This window comes from Podarcis erhardii (assembly GCF_964252035.2).
Source record: "Podarcis erhardii genome assembly, chromosome: 17".
In the NCBI taxonomy this organism is placed as follows: Eukaryota; Metazoa; Chordata; class Lepidosauria; order Squamata; family Lacertidae; genus Podarcis; species Podarcis erhardii.
In genome coordinates this window covers 24,981,504-24,998,484 of record NC_138515.1, presented here as the reverse complement: position 1 = coordinate 24,998,484, position 16,981 = coordinate 24,981,504, and the positions used below count along the sequence as shown (strand labels likewise).

The 16,981-nt window shown below is 42.5% G+C and overlaps 1 protein-coding gene across 3 annotated transcripts in view; it reads left to right on the top strand.

Annotated features, from left to right (window-relative positions):
• The first annotated feature begins 9,797 nt into the window (after positions 1–9,797).
• FSD1L (fibronectin type III and SPRY domain containing 1 like) overlaps positions 9,798–16,981 on the top strand; it is a 32,285-nt gene continuing 25,101 nt past the window's right edge. For all 3 annotated transcript variants that reach the window (XM_081845784.1, XM_081845783.1, XM_081845782.1), the window contains exons 1-3: positions 9,798–9,986; positions 15,583–15,678; positions 16,695–16,826. In XM_081845784.1, coding sequence (XP_081701910.1) covers positions 9,972–9,986; positions 15,583–15,678; positions 16,695–16,826 — 243 coding nt within the window. In that variant the 5' untranslated portion in view covers positions 9,798–9,971. The remainder of the gene's footprint in view (positions 9,987–15,582; positions 15,679–16,694; positions 16,827–16,981) is intronic.

The window sequence follows — 16,981 nt, the reverse complement described above, 5'->3', positions numbered from 1 at the left end:
AATATTAGCATTTGGGCATCCATGATGTATGTGAAGATCCTTCATGCTCCACGCCCCGCCTCCCCTGGGTTGGAAGAGTAAGAGGCATGGAAAGATGTACTCATGACTAATTTTAACAAGTTTGTTTTATATTAACAGCACACGTAAGAGAAAGCCACAGTTCCTCTGCTCAGTCTTACTCCACACCCACTAGTGTTTGGACTTGTATGGAAAGCAAAGTCCTACACATCATTCATATCACAGACATGTTTCATCATTGCTAGAATACTACTCTTTTCTTCCTGAGAGCAACGCTGGTAGCTGTGGCTGTTCATACAAGTGTCCCTTATAGGACTGTTGGGAAGATCACTGAAATAATGCATACCCTCCAACATTTCTCTGATGAAAATAGGGATGTCAATAATAATAATAATAATAATAATAATAATAATAATAATAATACCCCGCATATTTAGGCACTAGGCAAAAACGTTCCTCTTTAACTAGGTCTTGGGCTGATTGAAATCCAACGCCCTTTGTGACCCGCCCTGAGACCTGCAGGAATAGGACAGTATACAAATTTTAATAATAATAGTAACAACAACAACAACAACAACAACAACAACATGACTGGGTTGCCCCAGCCACTCTGGACAGATTCCAACATATATAAAAACATAATATGACATTAAACATTAAAAAACCTTCCCAGTACAGGGATGCCTTCAGATGTCTTCTAAAGGTTGCATAGTTACTTATCTCCTAATGTGCCTGAAGCACTTTGTCCATATAGGAAAAGGGCAATGCATAAAATTAGCATTCATTTAGTGTGTTCTAAGCAAGTTACACAGTCTCTCAATAATCTTAAATACTGACCTACCTTATAGAGTTGTTGTTGTTGTTAAAATCTGCATACCGCCCTATACCTGATAGTCTCAGGGCAGTTCACAACATAAAATTGCAAAATAAAAACACAAAATACATTTACAAAAAACAAGAGCAACTCAATAATCCCTCCTCAACACACTTTTAACAGACGTTGGATGTCATTGGTTGTTTAAATATTTCTGTTGACAGGAAGAATTACTTGCAGTGCTGTGGACAGGGCCAGCCCAATACATTTTGGCACCTGAGGCGAACCACAAAATGGTATCCCCACCCCTGTCCGGGGAAGAAGGGGTGAGGGAAGATCTACATCAGGAACAAGGGTGGGAGACAGCTGAGAAGGCAGCAGATCCAACCTGGAAGGAGCTCGCCACAGCCGTCACTGCCACTGTGGAAGTGGGCAAAGCATTCCTTGGAGGCCAGATCTGCTGCCCCTGTTCATTCTGCCGCCTGAGGCAGCTGCCTCACCTTGCCTCATGGGTGGGCCAGCCCTGGCTGCGAACCTTTATTAGCAAGCAGTCCCCACTGAAATAAGCACAGAGCCCAATGAATAGTCCAAACAGCAGAGGGCAGTGTGCAGGTGCTGGCACATTTGTTCATTATAATTTTTCTTTTTCAGATTGGGAGCAATCCTAAACACGCTGAGATCAACAGGAATTGATTTTATATTTAGACCTGCATGTAGAAATTCATACAGAACGCCAGTTTTATTTTTGTATTTGCTCCCAGTGTTATAAATATATGCCACTGTAACTGTCTGCATGCTTTTACTGGTACATATTTCTGGCACAGAAAGCAGAAAAACCTTCAGCCTAGAGACATATGGTGGGAAGCTTCTGTTTAACTGTTTAAGTCATACAGTTTAATGGAGGTGTCGAGCACTATGAGGTGCTTAATGGGTGCTGGGAGCGGGAAACTTTGGAAGAGAGTGGTTTAGGCCATGCAGCATAATTCCACTAATATTTCCTCAGGAGTAAATCCACTGGGATGTGCCACAGTGCCAACTATTGTCCACACCTGAAATATATTATTGAAACAGGCAATAAGTGTTTTTTATTCATTTGTTTTTTGCTACATTAAGGAAACGGAAGTCAACCACACTTTGAAGGCCCATTTTCTTCCATACTCAGGGCATTGCAGCTCAACGATGCCCTTCACCCTCAACAACCGAGGTCAAATTTAGCCTTATCCAAAAGCGTTCTCTATAAATATAGTCCAGGCTCAGAACACGGAGGCAGCTAGGCCCCGCCAATAGATTCAGAGGCACTAAGGTCCTCATGGCCATATCAGATGAACAGATGTTTTTGCAGAAGATATTGCCTTCTGCAGAACTCGGGAAGGCACCGTATTTTTCGCTCTATAAGACGCACCAGACCACAAGACGCACCTAGTTTTTGGAGGAGGAAAAAAAGAAAAAAAATATTCTGAATCTCAGAAGCCAGAACAGCAAGAGGGATCGCTGCGCAGTGAAAGCAGCGATCCCTCTTGCCGTTCTGGCTTCTGGGATAGCTGCGCAGCCTGCATTCGCTCCATAAGACGCACACACATTTCCCCTTACTTTTTAGGAGGGAAAAAGTGAGTCTTATATGGTATTTTTTTTCTCTCCTGCAGTTTTGAAAAAGAAATAATCATTTGAGCCATCAACTGATGCTTATTTTGCCTTAAATAAACAGGCATGAACATTAATGGCGCTATGTAGTGTTCGATGCGCCAGTTCTCATGCTGCATATGTTGTCCCCATATGCCGAAGACAGTCCTTCTTTCCTGATCCTTGTCCCTGGTAAATCCTCCTCCTTTGTTTCTGCCTTTTGGGGATACCTCATTAAAACCTTATTAGTGTGAGTTGCTCAAGTTGTCATTCATCAGGGCTCAGCTGCCTCTCAGTATATCCTAGAAGTTAAATTTCTAAGTGGAGGGAGTGGATTATCCTCTCTCCAGAGCACACCCATATTAAGCGGATGTGCACAAACACAAAGGCATCATGCAATGGTGTGCAGACTGCCGTTTCATACAGTGCAATTGACAGGGATGTATTTTGAAAGCATGCTGTAGTACAATTATGGTTTTTTTAAAAAATAAACTCCTCTTCATTTACGGAGATACCAGGGCAGTATGCAGGAGGTACAGGCAAAACGCAACATACAGAAAACATGATAAAAACAAGCAAAGCTCCTTGTTGTCATAAGAGCAACTTACAACTGGGCAAATAAAATCTGATGAGGAGATATCCTTCACACAGAAATATCCCTTAGAACAGAAAGCACAAGAAATGTTGCTTTCAGGAAAAGTAACTGGGGGGAGATTCCCCCCCCCCATTGAAAAACAACTGTTTTTAAAGTCACACTTTCTACTCTGCTGTTTTCATTTAATAAGCTTTGAGAGCCCTGAAAATAAATATGTTGTTTCTGGTGGCTGGCAACAGATTCAAAAATTCTCTCTCTACATTGCTAGGCTGATTTATTGTGCCACATGTGGTCTGTAATAGTAGGTAAGTTGACGGTTATTTCCTTGCAGCTGTGAAACTACATTTGTTGTCTCATGTCCTCCATCTTTTCTAGTGAAAGTGGTAACACTGATTGTTGTTGTTTAGTCGTTTAGTCGTATCCAACTCTTTGTGACCCCATGGACCAGAGCACACCAGGCACTTCTGTCTTCGACTGCCTCCTGCAGTTTGGTCAAACTCATGCTGGTAGCTTCGAGAACACTATCCAACCATCTCATCCTCTGTCGTCCCCTTCTCCTTGTGCCCTCCATCTTTCCCAACATCAGGGTCTTTTCCAGGGAGTCTTCTCTTCTCATGATATTCTTGTGCAAGTAGCAGATGGTACTGCCCTTTATTTCTCCTTCTCTTTGCTTGCCACCACCCCTAGAGCATGGGGCACCGGATTTCAACTGACTCACAGTGGTCTCCTCAGGAGTAGGGAAACAGCCGGTGAAATTCCAAGTCCCCTGCTTGGGAACTTGAGCCTGTCTCCCTTCCTAATCTCCCAGGCACCTTAACAACCAGTCTTGTGTCCCAGTGGGTCTGAGCAACAAGGGGAAACAGCAGGCCTTGAAGTGTGTCCAGAAACTAGAACTGCCTAGACATCCAATTCCAGACCCTCCAAGTGTCCCTGTTTTCCAGGGACAGTCCTGGATTTACAGAAGTCATCCCTTAGGACATCCCTAATTTCATCGGATAAATGTTGGAGGGTATGGAGTTATGCAACCCCCAAGCCAAGGAGATAAGTAACTATACAACCTTCAGAAGACATCTGAAGGCAGCCCTGTATAGGGAAGTTTTTAAATGTTTAATGTTTTGTTATGTTTTTAATAGATGTTGGAAGCCTGGCTGGGGTAGGGTTGCCATATTTCAAAAAGTAAAAACCAGGACATCCTGAAAGTTGTTGAGTTTTTTGTGTGTTTTTTTATAATAAGCGCCACCCTTTTGGAGATTCATTGCCATTTCAGTTCTGCCTATAAAATCCTGGTCATATTTGGGAAAATCAGGTCGTATGGCAGCCTTAGGCTGGGGCAACCCAATCAGATGGGTGGGATATAATAATTATAAAAATAAAATTATGGAATAGGAAATCCCTATTTTTCATTGGATAAATGTCAGGACAGGGAAATATGGAGGAACAGCACTAGGCAGATCAAAATGGAAATAAAACCAAATACCAGCATCTTGGTCTATGCAAGATGACATAGCAAAACTAACTCTCAACAGTCACCTCTGGCATTGGCAGCTTCTGGCAGCAGTTGTAGATGGAGGGGGGTCAAGAGAAAAGGATGTTGGCACATAACTTGTTTTAGGAGCCTTTTACCCTGGTGGGTTCCGGTGGGCAAGTGACTCCATCCAGCCAATAGAATGAATGCTACCCAGCCAGGAAAATGGCCAGGGGCAAGAAGATGAAGCAAGCCAGGTGGCCATGGCAAGGAGGGGGTGGGCTGTCAAGGTGCCAGACAGCAGCTTGTCCTCAACATATGCACTGGGAATTGGAGGCGACTCCTGCACCTGTAGGGAATGGAGGACAAGGCACTGGGAAATCCTTAAGTGACAGGCTCGGTGAGGGAGCACAACTGTGCCACAATCTATATTTTCTGTTTCATCAGCTCTGTCATCACCACAGTCTCTAATTTCCAAGAGCAGTGAAGTAGACTTCTCTGCTTCTCTCTCTCATTTTGCTGAATAGTAGGACTCCATTAAGTTCTATGGTCACATTCAGTATTATTCCTGGATTTCCGTGTCTCTGATAGCAAATGGGTTGCCCAGATATTGCAAGTGGGTTATTGGTGACAGCTGTTGTTATTTCAAAAAATCTGCTTTTCCATTAAAATATATCTGAATCAAATATGGCCTGGCATTTTTGTGCCAGTGGTGATGTGTGGATGCTGTGAAAGTTTTGTGTGAACAAAGAGCAGCAATTCCACAAAACATCTAGAAGCATCTTGTCATTATCAACTGCAACTGCGGAAGAAAATGAAGAGTAGCCCATGTGGCTTTTTTTGCATAGTTTTCCATTTTCACTTTTATATGATGTCTTATTGGCAGCATTCCCCTCATTAATAATATCCAGTTAGGTTTATTGACCCCCCCCCCCAATTCTCTGTTGATTCTTAGCTGCTGGTTGCCAGTCTGAAAAGATAGCTGCCATTTTTTATTTTTTATATTTTTTTGCAAAAGCCTGTTCTTTGGCAATGTTTTTTTCAGATGCATTTCCTTCCTTGTAGAAGACTAGGCTGCTTTACTTCCACTATTAAATGCTCTTCAGCTGTGTTTCAAACTTCCTCTTTCCACCGGTTTTCTCAGATTGTCCTTTACCAGGGCCTCTTGAAGGAATCTTAGTTCTGTTGAATCTATTGTTTATCTTGATACCCACAACTTAGAAATGCCAATTCTATTACATTTTTGCATCCTTTTAACACTGTATCACTAATGCCATATTTTATATATATATATATATATCCAACATCATTTTAGCATTCATAAACTTTGCAGTGTTTCTGCAGATAGTCCTTAAACTTCTTCCAATCCTCTTCCACCGCTTCTTCTCCCAGGTCTCGGATTCTGCCAGTCATTTCTGCCATCTCCATGTAGTCTATTACTTGCATCTGCCAGAAATGCCAATGAATAAGGAACATATAAAATGCCTTGAACAAGCTTGCCATTATCAAGTCACATCATCCTCCCACCCCTCCCTGTCCCCCTTAATGGCCAGAACCCAAGGTGTGCTTTAATTCCACACACCCATGAGGGCGTTGTGCTTGTGCTTCTGCAACATCAGCCCACTGTGTCGTATCACAGCAGGTTTAAAGGGGAAAGCAGCCCCCAAGAGTGCCCTGCTGGCTGCACAGCGAGTGTTCACAACATGCAAGGATTTAATGATGATGATGTTAACAAAATATGACCCTGGTGGAATGCTCTCCCCAAGGACGCTCACCTGGTACCTTCATGGCTGGTGACAGTGTTTCTCTTTAGCCAGGCATTTGGCTGATTAGCATTCTATGACCTTTGAAATATGCCTGTGGGAGGGAGTTGGTTATTGGTTTGCTTTGGCTTTATTATGCATTGTGTATTAAGCATTTTCATTTTGTATTTTTATGTTGTAAACCGCCCTGTGACCTACAGATGAGCGGTGGAATGCAAACTTAATAGTAGTAGTGATGTATGGAAGTAAGAGCTGGACCATCAAGAAGGCTGATCGCCAAAGAATTGATGCTTTTGAATTATGGTGCTGGAGGAGACTCTTGAGAGTCCCATGGACTGCAAGAAGATCAAACCTATCCATTCTTAAGGAAATCAGCCCTGAGTGCTCACTGGAAGGACAGATCCTGAAGCTGAGGCTCCAATACTTTGGCCACCTCATGAGAAGAGAAGACTCCCTGGAAAAGACCCTGATGTTGGGAAAGATGGAAGGCACAAGGAGAAGGGGACGACCGAGGATGAGATGGTTGGATGGTGTTCTTGAAGCTACCAGCATGAGTTTGATCAAACTGTGGGAGGCAGTGGAGGACAGAAGTGCCTGGCGTGCTCTGGTCCATGGGGTCACGACTAAACGACTAAACAACAACAAGTACAGTGGTACCTTGGGTTACATACACTTCAGGTTACATACGCTTCAGGTTACAAACTCCGGTAACCCAGAAATAGTACCTCGGGTTAAGGAATTCGCTTCAGGATGAGTACATAAATCGCATGGCGGCGGCGCGTTAGCAGCGGGAGGCCCCATTAGCTAAAGTGGTGCTTCAGGTTAAGAACAGTTTCAGGTTAAGAACGGACCTCCAGAACGAATTAAGTACATAACCAGAGGTACCACTGTAGTAGTAAAGGTAAAGGGACCCCTGACCATTCGGTCCAGTCGTGGCCGACTCTGGGGTTGCGGCACTCATCTCGCTTCATTGGCCGAGGGAGCCGGCGTACAGCTTCCGGGTCATGTGGCCAGCAGCGTATGGAAACGCCGTTTACCTTCCAACCGGAGCGGTACCTATTTATCTACTTGCACTTTGACGTGCTTTCGAACTGCTAGGTTGGCAGGAGCAGGGACCGAACAACGGGAGCTCACCCCGTCGCACGGATTCGAACTGCCGACCTTCTGATCGGCAGGTTCCTAGGCTCTGTGGTTTGACCCACAGCGCCACCCGCGTCCCTCAGTAGTAGTAGTAGTAGTAATATGCAATCTTTCAAGAACAAGCCTTTCCTGCAGTTGCTCCGTTTGTGGAACGCTCTCTCCAGCGAGGTTCGCCTCTTCATTATACACTTTTAGGGGCCAGGCAGAAACATTCCTCTTCAACCAGGACTTTGGCTGATTTAATATTCCTCTGCCTTTAAAGTGTGTTTGTGGGAGTGCTAGTGCTTTACTGTTTTCATTTTAACTATTTATTTGTGCTTTTACCTTGTATTTCTATCTTGTGAACCGCCCTGAGATCTTGTAATGAAGAGCTGTATATAAATCTAATAAAATAATAATAATAATTAAAACAATGGGGCTGGGGACTTTTCTGTATCCACCCAAACTCTAAAACAGCTGTTCCCAATTAGGTTAGTACTGTAGAACACCCCCCCCCCAGTCAAGTCGTGGACCCTCTACTTTTAAAAATGTTGATATCTCTTTGGTAGTACAGTCATACCTTGGGTTACAGATGCTTCAGGGTTACGAACGCACCCAAACCTGGAAGTACCAGAACGGGTTACTTCCGAGTTTCAGCAGTCGCACGTGCGCAGAAATGCCGAATCACAACCCGCGTGTGCGCAGACACAGCCCTGCGGGTTGCGAACGTGCCTCCCGCACGGATCACGTTTGCAACCCGAGTGTCCACTTTATCTATTACGCCACAGACACCATAGGTGGGCTCAGGGCTGGATTTAGGCTTGATGAGGCCCTAAGCTACTGAAGGTAATGGGGCCCTTTATATGTCCAGCTGTCCTTTGCCAACAGCAAATTGTTGTTGTTTTTTGTGTTGAATATACGCTATATGGTAATTTACGGACCTAATAAGTATCTAAAGCCATTTGCCACTGTTGCTGTACGTAGGTTTTATTTCATTTGTTTTTTATCTTATATTTTGGAAATGTACATCCAGGTTTTTTTCTTTAATTTTTTTGGGGGCCTCCAAGAGAGCGGGGCCCTAAGGTATAGCTTGTTTAGCTTATACTGTAGTAAATCCTGCACTGTGTGGGCTACACCCATTGGGAACCACTGCTCTAAAATATTTATTTGTTGGCTTAGGAACAGTTCCGTTCTGCAAGGGGGCAGCAGCAGCAGCAGCAGTAAGAACTGCCCTCTCTCTCCATGCACAGAACACTTCTCATAACCAGACAGGTAGGGCAGGTGCCCGACCTTTGCCATTTGCCTACATTGGGGAACAATAGATTTTTTTTCCATTTTCTGTTGCATGAAATTTTTCAACTGTTCTTATATGTTCTTTCAATGCCGATTTCAAATCTGAAATCAATTTTCGTGTACATGCTATAGTTAACTTGCAATTTCCCCCTTTTGCTGATATGTCATATTTACACTGAGGATAAGCGGACACTGATCATAGCTGTCAAGTGTCCCTTATTTGAAGGGACAGTCCCTTATTCCAGCGCCATGTCCCGCTACTGTCCCTTATTGATGGATGTCCCTTAAATGTCCCTTAAATGATGTCCCTTAAATTTCAAAGGAAGCAGCTCCTCTCCCTCCCTCCCGGCCACTGTGTTGCTTGGCTGTGTTGCTCACCCAATAAGAAGTCTAAGAACGACTGGGGGGTGGAGCTTGCATGCCTTGTGTGTGGCTAGTTAATGCAAGCTGAGGGGGGTTTTTGAATGCTGAATGCCATTTTGTTACACATGCTGCTGCAAACTTTGCAGTGCAAAGCCAGGCCGGGGAGCCATCTTAAATTGAGGCTGCATAGGCCTTGTGGTGCCTGTGATTCAGATTCTATTCAGTTGAACCTCTGGTTACAAAGTTGGTTGGACAGTGTTCTCGAAGCTACCCAGCATGAGTTTGACCAGACTGCAGGGGGACAGGAAGACTGGAGTGCCTGCAACAGGTGAGGCTGCAGGTCCCTTATTTTGGCTGCTGCTCCCTTATTTTCAAGGCTGCTTGTCCCTTATTTTCAAATCTGTAAGTTGACAGCTATGACACTGATCCGTTGATCTACCCTAACCACATGGAAATTATTGTTCTGCAAACTTAATTTTTCTTTATTTTTATGTCGTTTTGCAACCTAAAAAATTGTATTTTTCAGATCGGACCAAGTAGACAAAAAGTGCTATCAGGTATGGAGAAGCGAGACCAAACCAGCAGAAAAACCCAACACACACTCGCGCGCTCATCAACAGAACACCCGCGCATGCGCTCTCCACTGCGCGCCCCACCCTCCCTCCTTCCCTTCCCGGCGCCGCTCGCCACTGCGCATGCGAGGGCAAGGCGGCGGCGTCGCCGTCGTCGTCCTGGGCGTGGCGCGCTCTGACGCCCGCCCTCAGGCTGCTGGGGTCGCGCGGCTGCCGCTATTAGTAGCCCTGCGCGCCTCTCCCGCGAAGCACGCGCCGTCAGGGCTCAGGGAGGCGGGTCGGCCTTCGTCCTTTCGCTGCCCCCCCCGCCCCTTAAACCCTTGGGAGTAGCTCCTGCTCGTCCGCCACCATGGAGGCGCAGAAGGTGAGCGGGTTTGAGGGGCTGGTCATGGTGGGCGTCGTCGTCTTGTGCAGGAGCTATTCCCACCGCTCTGGTTTGTGAGGGAAAAGAGGCGCCTTTTCCCCTCAGGAGGAGAAAGGGGGGCTCCCCACCCCCCCACCCCGCGAGTGTCTGGAGCAGTCTCTCAGACGAGTGTGGTGGATATCTCCCACCCCCCACCCCCGTTTTTTGTTTCTACGCGGAACCCCTGACGCGCGCAAAATGCTCGTGGGAACGCGGCATTCACGGGGGGTTTGCAAAAATAATGGAATTGCAATGGTTGTTGCTGCCTGCCTGCGAGCATATACGCGCGCTCACGCCCCAGCAATGCAAGCTGCCGGGCTTCCTTGTCGTTGCACCTTGCAGGCTAAGTAAGCAAGCCCCGCGGATGGTGTCCGAGGCGGGCGGATTGTGCATGCAGGGAAAGGGGAGGGTGGGAATGAGTGGCGTGTCGTCGCCGGGTTGCCTCTGTCTTGTTAGCCCTCTTCCCCTCCCTACCCGCTTTCTTCTGCGGCTTTCCCACGCCTTTCGGGGACCCTATTTTATCCTCCTTGACCTGAAATGCGGGGAACCACCTCTTTTAAAAGCTGTTTGTTTTGAACCCTGCAAATGGCGTGGCGTTTCCCTGCACAGCAGTACCCTTTTCCTCTTTCTTTCTTTCTTTCTCTCCCCCCCCCCCACTTCTTTGTCTTTTTTTTGGCTTAACAAAGAGTTCCGGTGATTACAACAGCTTGCTCAGCGTTTTTGTGGCTTTTCAGTTGATCCCAATAAAAGGTATGATGTCAACTGTTTTCCCTTCTTGCTACCGTTATGTTCCGCGTGCTAGTTAATAGGGATTCATAGGATGGCGGTGCTAGACTGCCATCCTAAATCCATTGACTACATAGTCAAGCTGAATTTACACTTGAGTAAACACGCTTGGACTACCAAGTCTGTGTGCTCTTGAACACAGTAAGGTTTCTGAGTTAGGTTGCCAATCTCCTCCTCCTCCTCCTGCCTGTCTCTTCTTCTTCTTAAACAACTGAAGAGTGATGCAAAGTGTTTCTTGCACTAAACAGGGAGAAAATAATTACACATTATAATTTGCAAAAAGTATTCAAATAAAGTTGGGTTAGGATTCTCAAAATACGCATCTGTGTCAGTACATATGAATCATAAAACATTTGTCAGCAGTGTCACATTTTTTTACTTACTCCACACTGAATTTACTGACATGCATGAGCAATTTAAATGGAACTGCTTATTAGCTAAGATGACTTAATTATTTTTGTGGAATATCATTTTATTCTTGGTGGGTTTCCCAGTTTCATGGAGCAGCACATAGGAAGTACTTTTGTAATACTTCCATGTGATTTAAGTAAACCTCTGAGGTTCATTTTTTAAATACAACCTTTTGGGTAGTTGGTGACAATGGAAGCGAAGGACTAATCAGTCACTCTTTGTCAGTTTAATTTGTTTTTGTTTTTTTTAAAAGCAGCATACAAATATTTCACATATGGCTGCAATCCTGTACTCACTACCTGGAAGTAAACTCAGTGGAACAGAATTCTGAGTTGGCATGCATAGGACTGAACTGTAATTTGACCTGTTATTTTAATATACTGGGTAAGAAAATGAGCCACGAGATAGGAAGTACTGGTTCTAATTTCACTTCTCGCATGAATTAATTTATGACCTTAAAACAGAAGTAGCTAATGTGTTGCCCTCTAGATGTTGTTGAACTACAACTCCCATCATTCCTCATCATCAGATGTGTTGACTGAGTCTGATTAGTTGTATTCCAAAACATTTGCAGGGGCCGGTATTGACAACCCCTGCCTTAAAGTACTTATTAAACACTTTTTAATATTAAATAGGACTTTCTCTAATTTCCCAAGCATTCCACTCATATGTTCTGTCCTACAGTAAGGGCCATTCACCTTGCATTTCATTTAAACCATTGGCAAAAAATGCAGACTGTAGCTGTATTGAGGCTATGTAACCAAAACATTCATATTTGGATGTGTGACTTGAAATCTGTGGGTTAACAAGGTATTGTAAACTTAAACCCAGAATGTTGGGTTTGCACTGAAAATTGGCTGTAACCTCATTACAGATAAATCTTCTCAAACATACAGCGTATAATGAGGATAACATTCTTATTTGGGGGTAAGTGAATCCCAAGTAGGACATCTGTACTCGAAACAGCTGGCTGTCTCTTTATTGAATAGAATTTTAGTTTACTTTTTAGGGTAAAAGTCCTCACAAAGGAAATCACAGCACACTTTAAAATACAAAACAGACCTTAAAAACAGTAAAAATTCAATACATGAAACATTAAAACAACAAATAGTTATATTGGAATAGCAGCAGATACAGCCTCAGGTAAAAGCGTACAGGGTGAACTAGCATTAACCAAAGGCAGACCAGAATGAATATCCTTAAAAGGTCAGCAAAGCGGGGCTATATAGACTTCTGCTGAAAGGACACACCAAAGGGTTACAAGTGTTTAGGGCAGATTATTTAAGCAGTGTTTTAAAGCACATAACTAAATATGTATTGTCTTGCAATTGATCTATCTGAGCCACTCTGAGAGCCTTTTAGCTGAAGAGGAGGGTAAGAATTTTCAAATGTTAAAGTGAATTTTGGTGGCTGGAAAAATGGGTGCTTGACATCCTCTCTATTCCCACATCGGTTTGCTCTGTAGTATGAACAACTACTCTAAATTTATTTGCATTCTATTTGTACTACAGGGATTTGCTTCGTAGTAAGAACTTAATATATGCTGCTTGAAGTTCATTGGAAAGAGTAAGTGGATGTAGACTGGATTGGCAGGGGGATGACTCCTGAAACATCTAATTGTCTAATTTTGTTCAGTTCTGAACCATTCAGTTCCGAGATGCTTTACTCTGCCTCTTCAAGAAGGAAAGGGGGAAGTAGGGGAAAGAGCAGTTAGATATGTCAATAACCTTTCTGGTAAATGAATCTGCTTATGTTGCCTTCAACCATCTGACATCATAGGCTGGGGAATATATGTCGATCACTTCATAACCTACCAAATGAATATTTAGACAGTTCACCTGAAACCTCTAATACTGGATTCTTCCTAATACTTGCTCAACTATACAGCACTGGCTTAATTTTTTTCTCTTGATTGATCATGATTGTGTATCCAGTAGAGTAATTGTGGGGTTGGCTACTCTACCTTGTACACAGGAGAAAACACTACATCTCAAAGTGGCACCATTCTTTTAAAGTCATAGAAAAAGGTTAAGATTCCTGTGCTGATAGGCTCTGTATAGGATGCTGTTTCCTTCCTACCAATGATGTAACACACTTAACCACACATCATAGTAGATCTTGTAGTGATTATGTATTTAAATAAAACATGTTTCCTAGCTGTTGCTGTGTTTGGCCAACAAAGAGTGCAATATGCACAGAGAGTGCAGAATTTATGGTTATTGTCTTAGATCAAGAGGTGGAAGAGAGCCCGATACTTTGGGATAAAGAAAAATACTCAATTGCTAATCCATTTATACTGGATACATCATCAAACTGTAATTTAGAAAGGAATGAACTATTTGTATGATAAGTCTTGGAAACACACAGTACATTAAATGTCTGTTCTGATTCCCTTTGACCCAGAGGCTTTATGAGACAAATAACTATATATAGCTGTGTGGGATAGATTTTGTGAGAGTCGAGTTGCACAGTGAAGGAGACCATTGCATATATAATCCTACAAAATCTTTTTAAATCTCATGTTTATATGTGAATATACTGACCTGATAAAGTAGGACAGTGTGCTAGGCAACAGAAGAAACTCCTATTAATAATTCAGTATAAAGCAAGTTGAGCAAGGTTAAATGTGTGCATCTAGAGGAAGAAATATGCTACCATCAGACCACCGGAAGAGGATGTAACTTGGGAATTGCCCAGGTAAAAGCATAGTTACATCAAGTGAGTTGCTGTCTGATACTAGCTGCATGACTTTCTATACTGTAAAAGTATTAGTTGTTTCTGTATTCCAGTTAATGTGGAAATTGGCTACAACTCTAGTTTTTTGTTCTGAAGTGATCATGAATATATGGATTAATTTTAAGCCTTGGTTAATATTTAGTATGAATAATTAGAATTAGAACCTAGACGGGTCCTATATACAGAGGTTGATGTCTGGTTTTTCAAATGAATTTCTTGGTTCTCTTACTAGCATAATGCATGAGTAGTAGTAGATACATCCAGAGGTAATCGCTTTCTTCTCAAACTGTCAAGAGGGAACTGGACAACCTTACCTTGTGGCTTCTTGTATTTAGAACACATAACTTCAGTGCTAATCTAGCTAGTAAAATATTGCTGGATCTATTTAAGAGAATAAGAACAATATGCCTATAATGGTGTACGTTTTGTTATAAAAAATTGTATTACTACATGTATGAAAATGACAAATTACCACGCTTGCTGCTTAAGTAGCACTTAACTGTAGGATTTTCATCTGTTTTACACAGTAAACCAGCACTGAAATGTAAAAGTTGTTCTTCATTGTCTGTACTTTCATTTGATGAAGTTCACCTTCTAACTTAAGCTTCATTCTCAAACCTTGTTTAGGGTGAGACAGTTGGTAAGTGAAAATAACACAACATGGTATGTTTGTATTTTAGGAGTTGACTGTGCAATGAACTGTCTTGGCACCTTTCAAATAGAAATCTTTGCCCTCAAATTAGCTATTGCTTCTCTGTAGATGGATATAAAACTATTTCTATGTTGTAAGACTAAATGGGTTCTAATAAATCCAAATAAGAACAGATGAGTGTGTTCTGACTTGCACAAACTGACAGTTATGTTTATAGGATCTAAGGCTTAACCTAAGAGGTATATAGACCTGTAATATCACTTAGATCACCTGGGGAAATTGTGCTAGTGGTTCTGCACCCTGTAGGATATAATATGCCAGTGACCCAAAAAAGGCCATCTTCCACAGTTGCCACTGTATTGTAGAATTCCCTTGTCTCCAACATACAGTACATGCAGCAACAACTGTCAGTTGCTTCAGAAGTCTTGTAAAAGCACATTGGGTTGCTCCAGGCTTTCCCTGACTCTTAATATTGGTCCCTGTCTTTCTTTGTTTGAATTCACTGACTTCTTGCTTTTGTGTTTATATGCCTTTATATTACTAGTTATGTGCCACATTTGTTCTAATAATACATTTTTGTGTTCTACAGTGCTTAGAGATTTTTAAAATATTAAGGAGTTTATCAATGCTTTTAAATTAAAAAAGGTCTTAACTGAATCATTTGCAAAAAACAAACAAGTCAATAACTCTGAATAGTATTGGTTCCAATTACACCTGACTATGGTAGCTATTAAGCCACTTGCTGTTAAACATGCAAGTCTGTCTGACCTCACCAGTGTTGCTGCGTTGAAGTGAACAGTTTTTGACATTATTGTTTTTGTTAAACATTACAAACAATAAATGTAACCAAATGAAATTTTTTCAGTTACAGGCTTGTATACTGCAAAAGCACAGTACAGAAGCAAGAAGGGTATATACACCAAGGTAATATGACCTTGCATATATTAATTAAATTTACTCTTCTAATTCTAGGAAGCTCTGCAGAGGATTATCTCCACATTGGCCCACAAAAATGATGAAATCCAAAACTTCATTGAAACTCTAAATCACACTTTAAAAGGTGTACAGGTAGGTTGTAGAGCTCATTACGTTCAAAGCTGAAAGGGCTTCTCTAAACAGTGTCGTTTTCTTTAATACTGCAATTGCAAACCATATAGGCCAAGGGCCAAACCTAGATAATGGCTGTGCAAGTCATGTGAGTTTATTCATGGGTACACATCCTTATTCTTTGAAGCCAGTGAGCTGCACTGTCAGCACGCCTCACATTAAAGTCTTTTTTTCTATGTTGGTTGTTGTGTTGCTCTTAAACTGGGGTGAAGTGGCTTCAAATCTTTTCCTAGCCTTGCTCAGTTGGTAGAGCACAAGAATCTTAGTCTCAGGGCGATGGGTTCAAGTCCCACATTGGGCAAAAAGGTTCCTGCATTGCAGGGGTTGGACTTATTGAGTGTCCCTTCCAGCTCTACAGTTCTGTGGTTATATCTGAGGATATCCCCATGCACACTTCCCAAAGCCCCTTGAAGAAGGGCAAGAGGATACAAATGCGCTAAATATGTAAATGAGCCAATTGTATTATTGGAGCAAGCACCAAGATTTTCCTTTTATATCAAGCAATTTAGAAAATTTTAAATTAAAATGCCTCTTACTAAAATCAATCTCTCTCTCTCTCTCTCTCTCTCTGTGTGTGTGTGTGTGTGTGTGTGTGTGTGAAAATGTGTCAAAATAAATTAATTCAATAATACTGCTAAGTCAAGTGGGTTCCCAGCTGTTCTTGGACTACAACTCCCATCATCCCTAACCACTGGTCCTGCTAGCTAGGGATGATGGGTGTTGTAGTTCAACAACAGCCGGGGACCCGTGTGATAGTGATTTCTTTGGGCCAGGATGACTAAAGAAAAAGGGCAAGCCTGTGAATATTACTATATGTATTGATAATGATCTGCAGTATCCTTTATTATATTAAGGAAATGGAAGTACGCTACTGTGATGAGAACAAGGTTCTGTGATGCTTATTACATTTTATAGTTTGTGCTGAAGAAATAGACAAAATCTGACAGCACAACTCATAACTGAAATTTTGTTTACAGGCTAATTCTTCCAATGTAATTGCTGAGTTGGATGAGGAGTTTGATGGCTTATATGCAATACTCGACGAGATGAAGGAGAGCATGTCAACTAGTATCAAGCAAGAACAAGCTCATAAAACCCAAGAACTTCAGGTAATTAGGTTTCTGATGATTTTGTAGTAGAACTCTCAAGCTCTGTCAGGATAGGGAAATGTGGGCTAATTAAATTAGTAGACTGTCACTTAATTAGCTTTGCACGCAGCACAAGTTTGCTTTTTAAAACACTTTAAATTCTGTAAGCTTCTGCA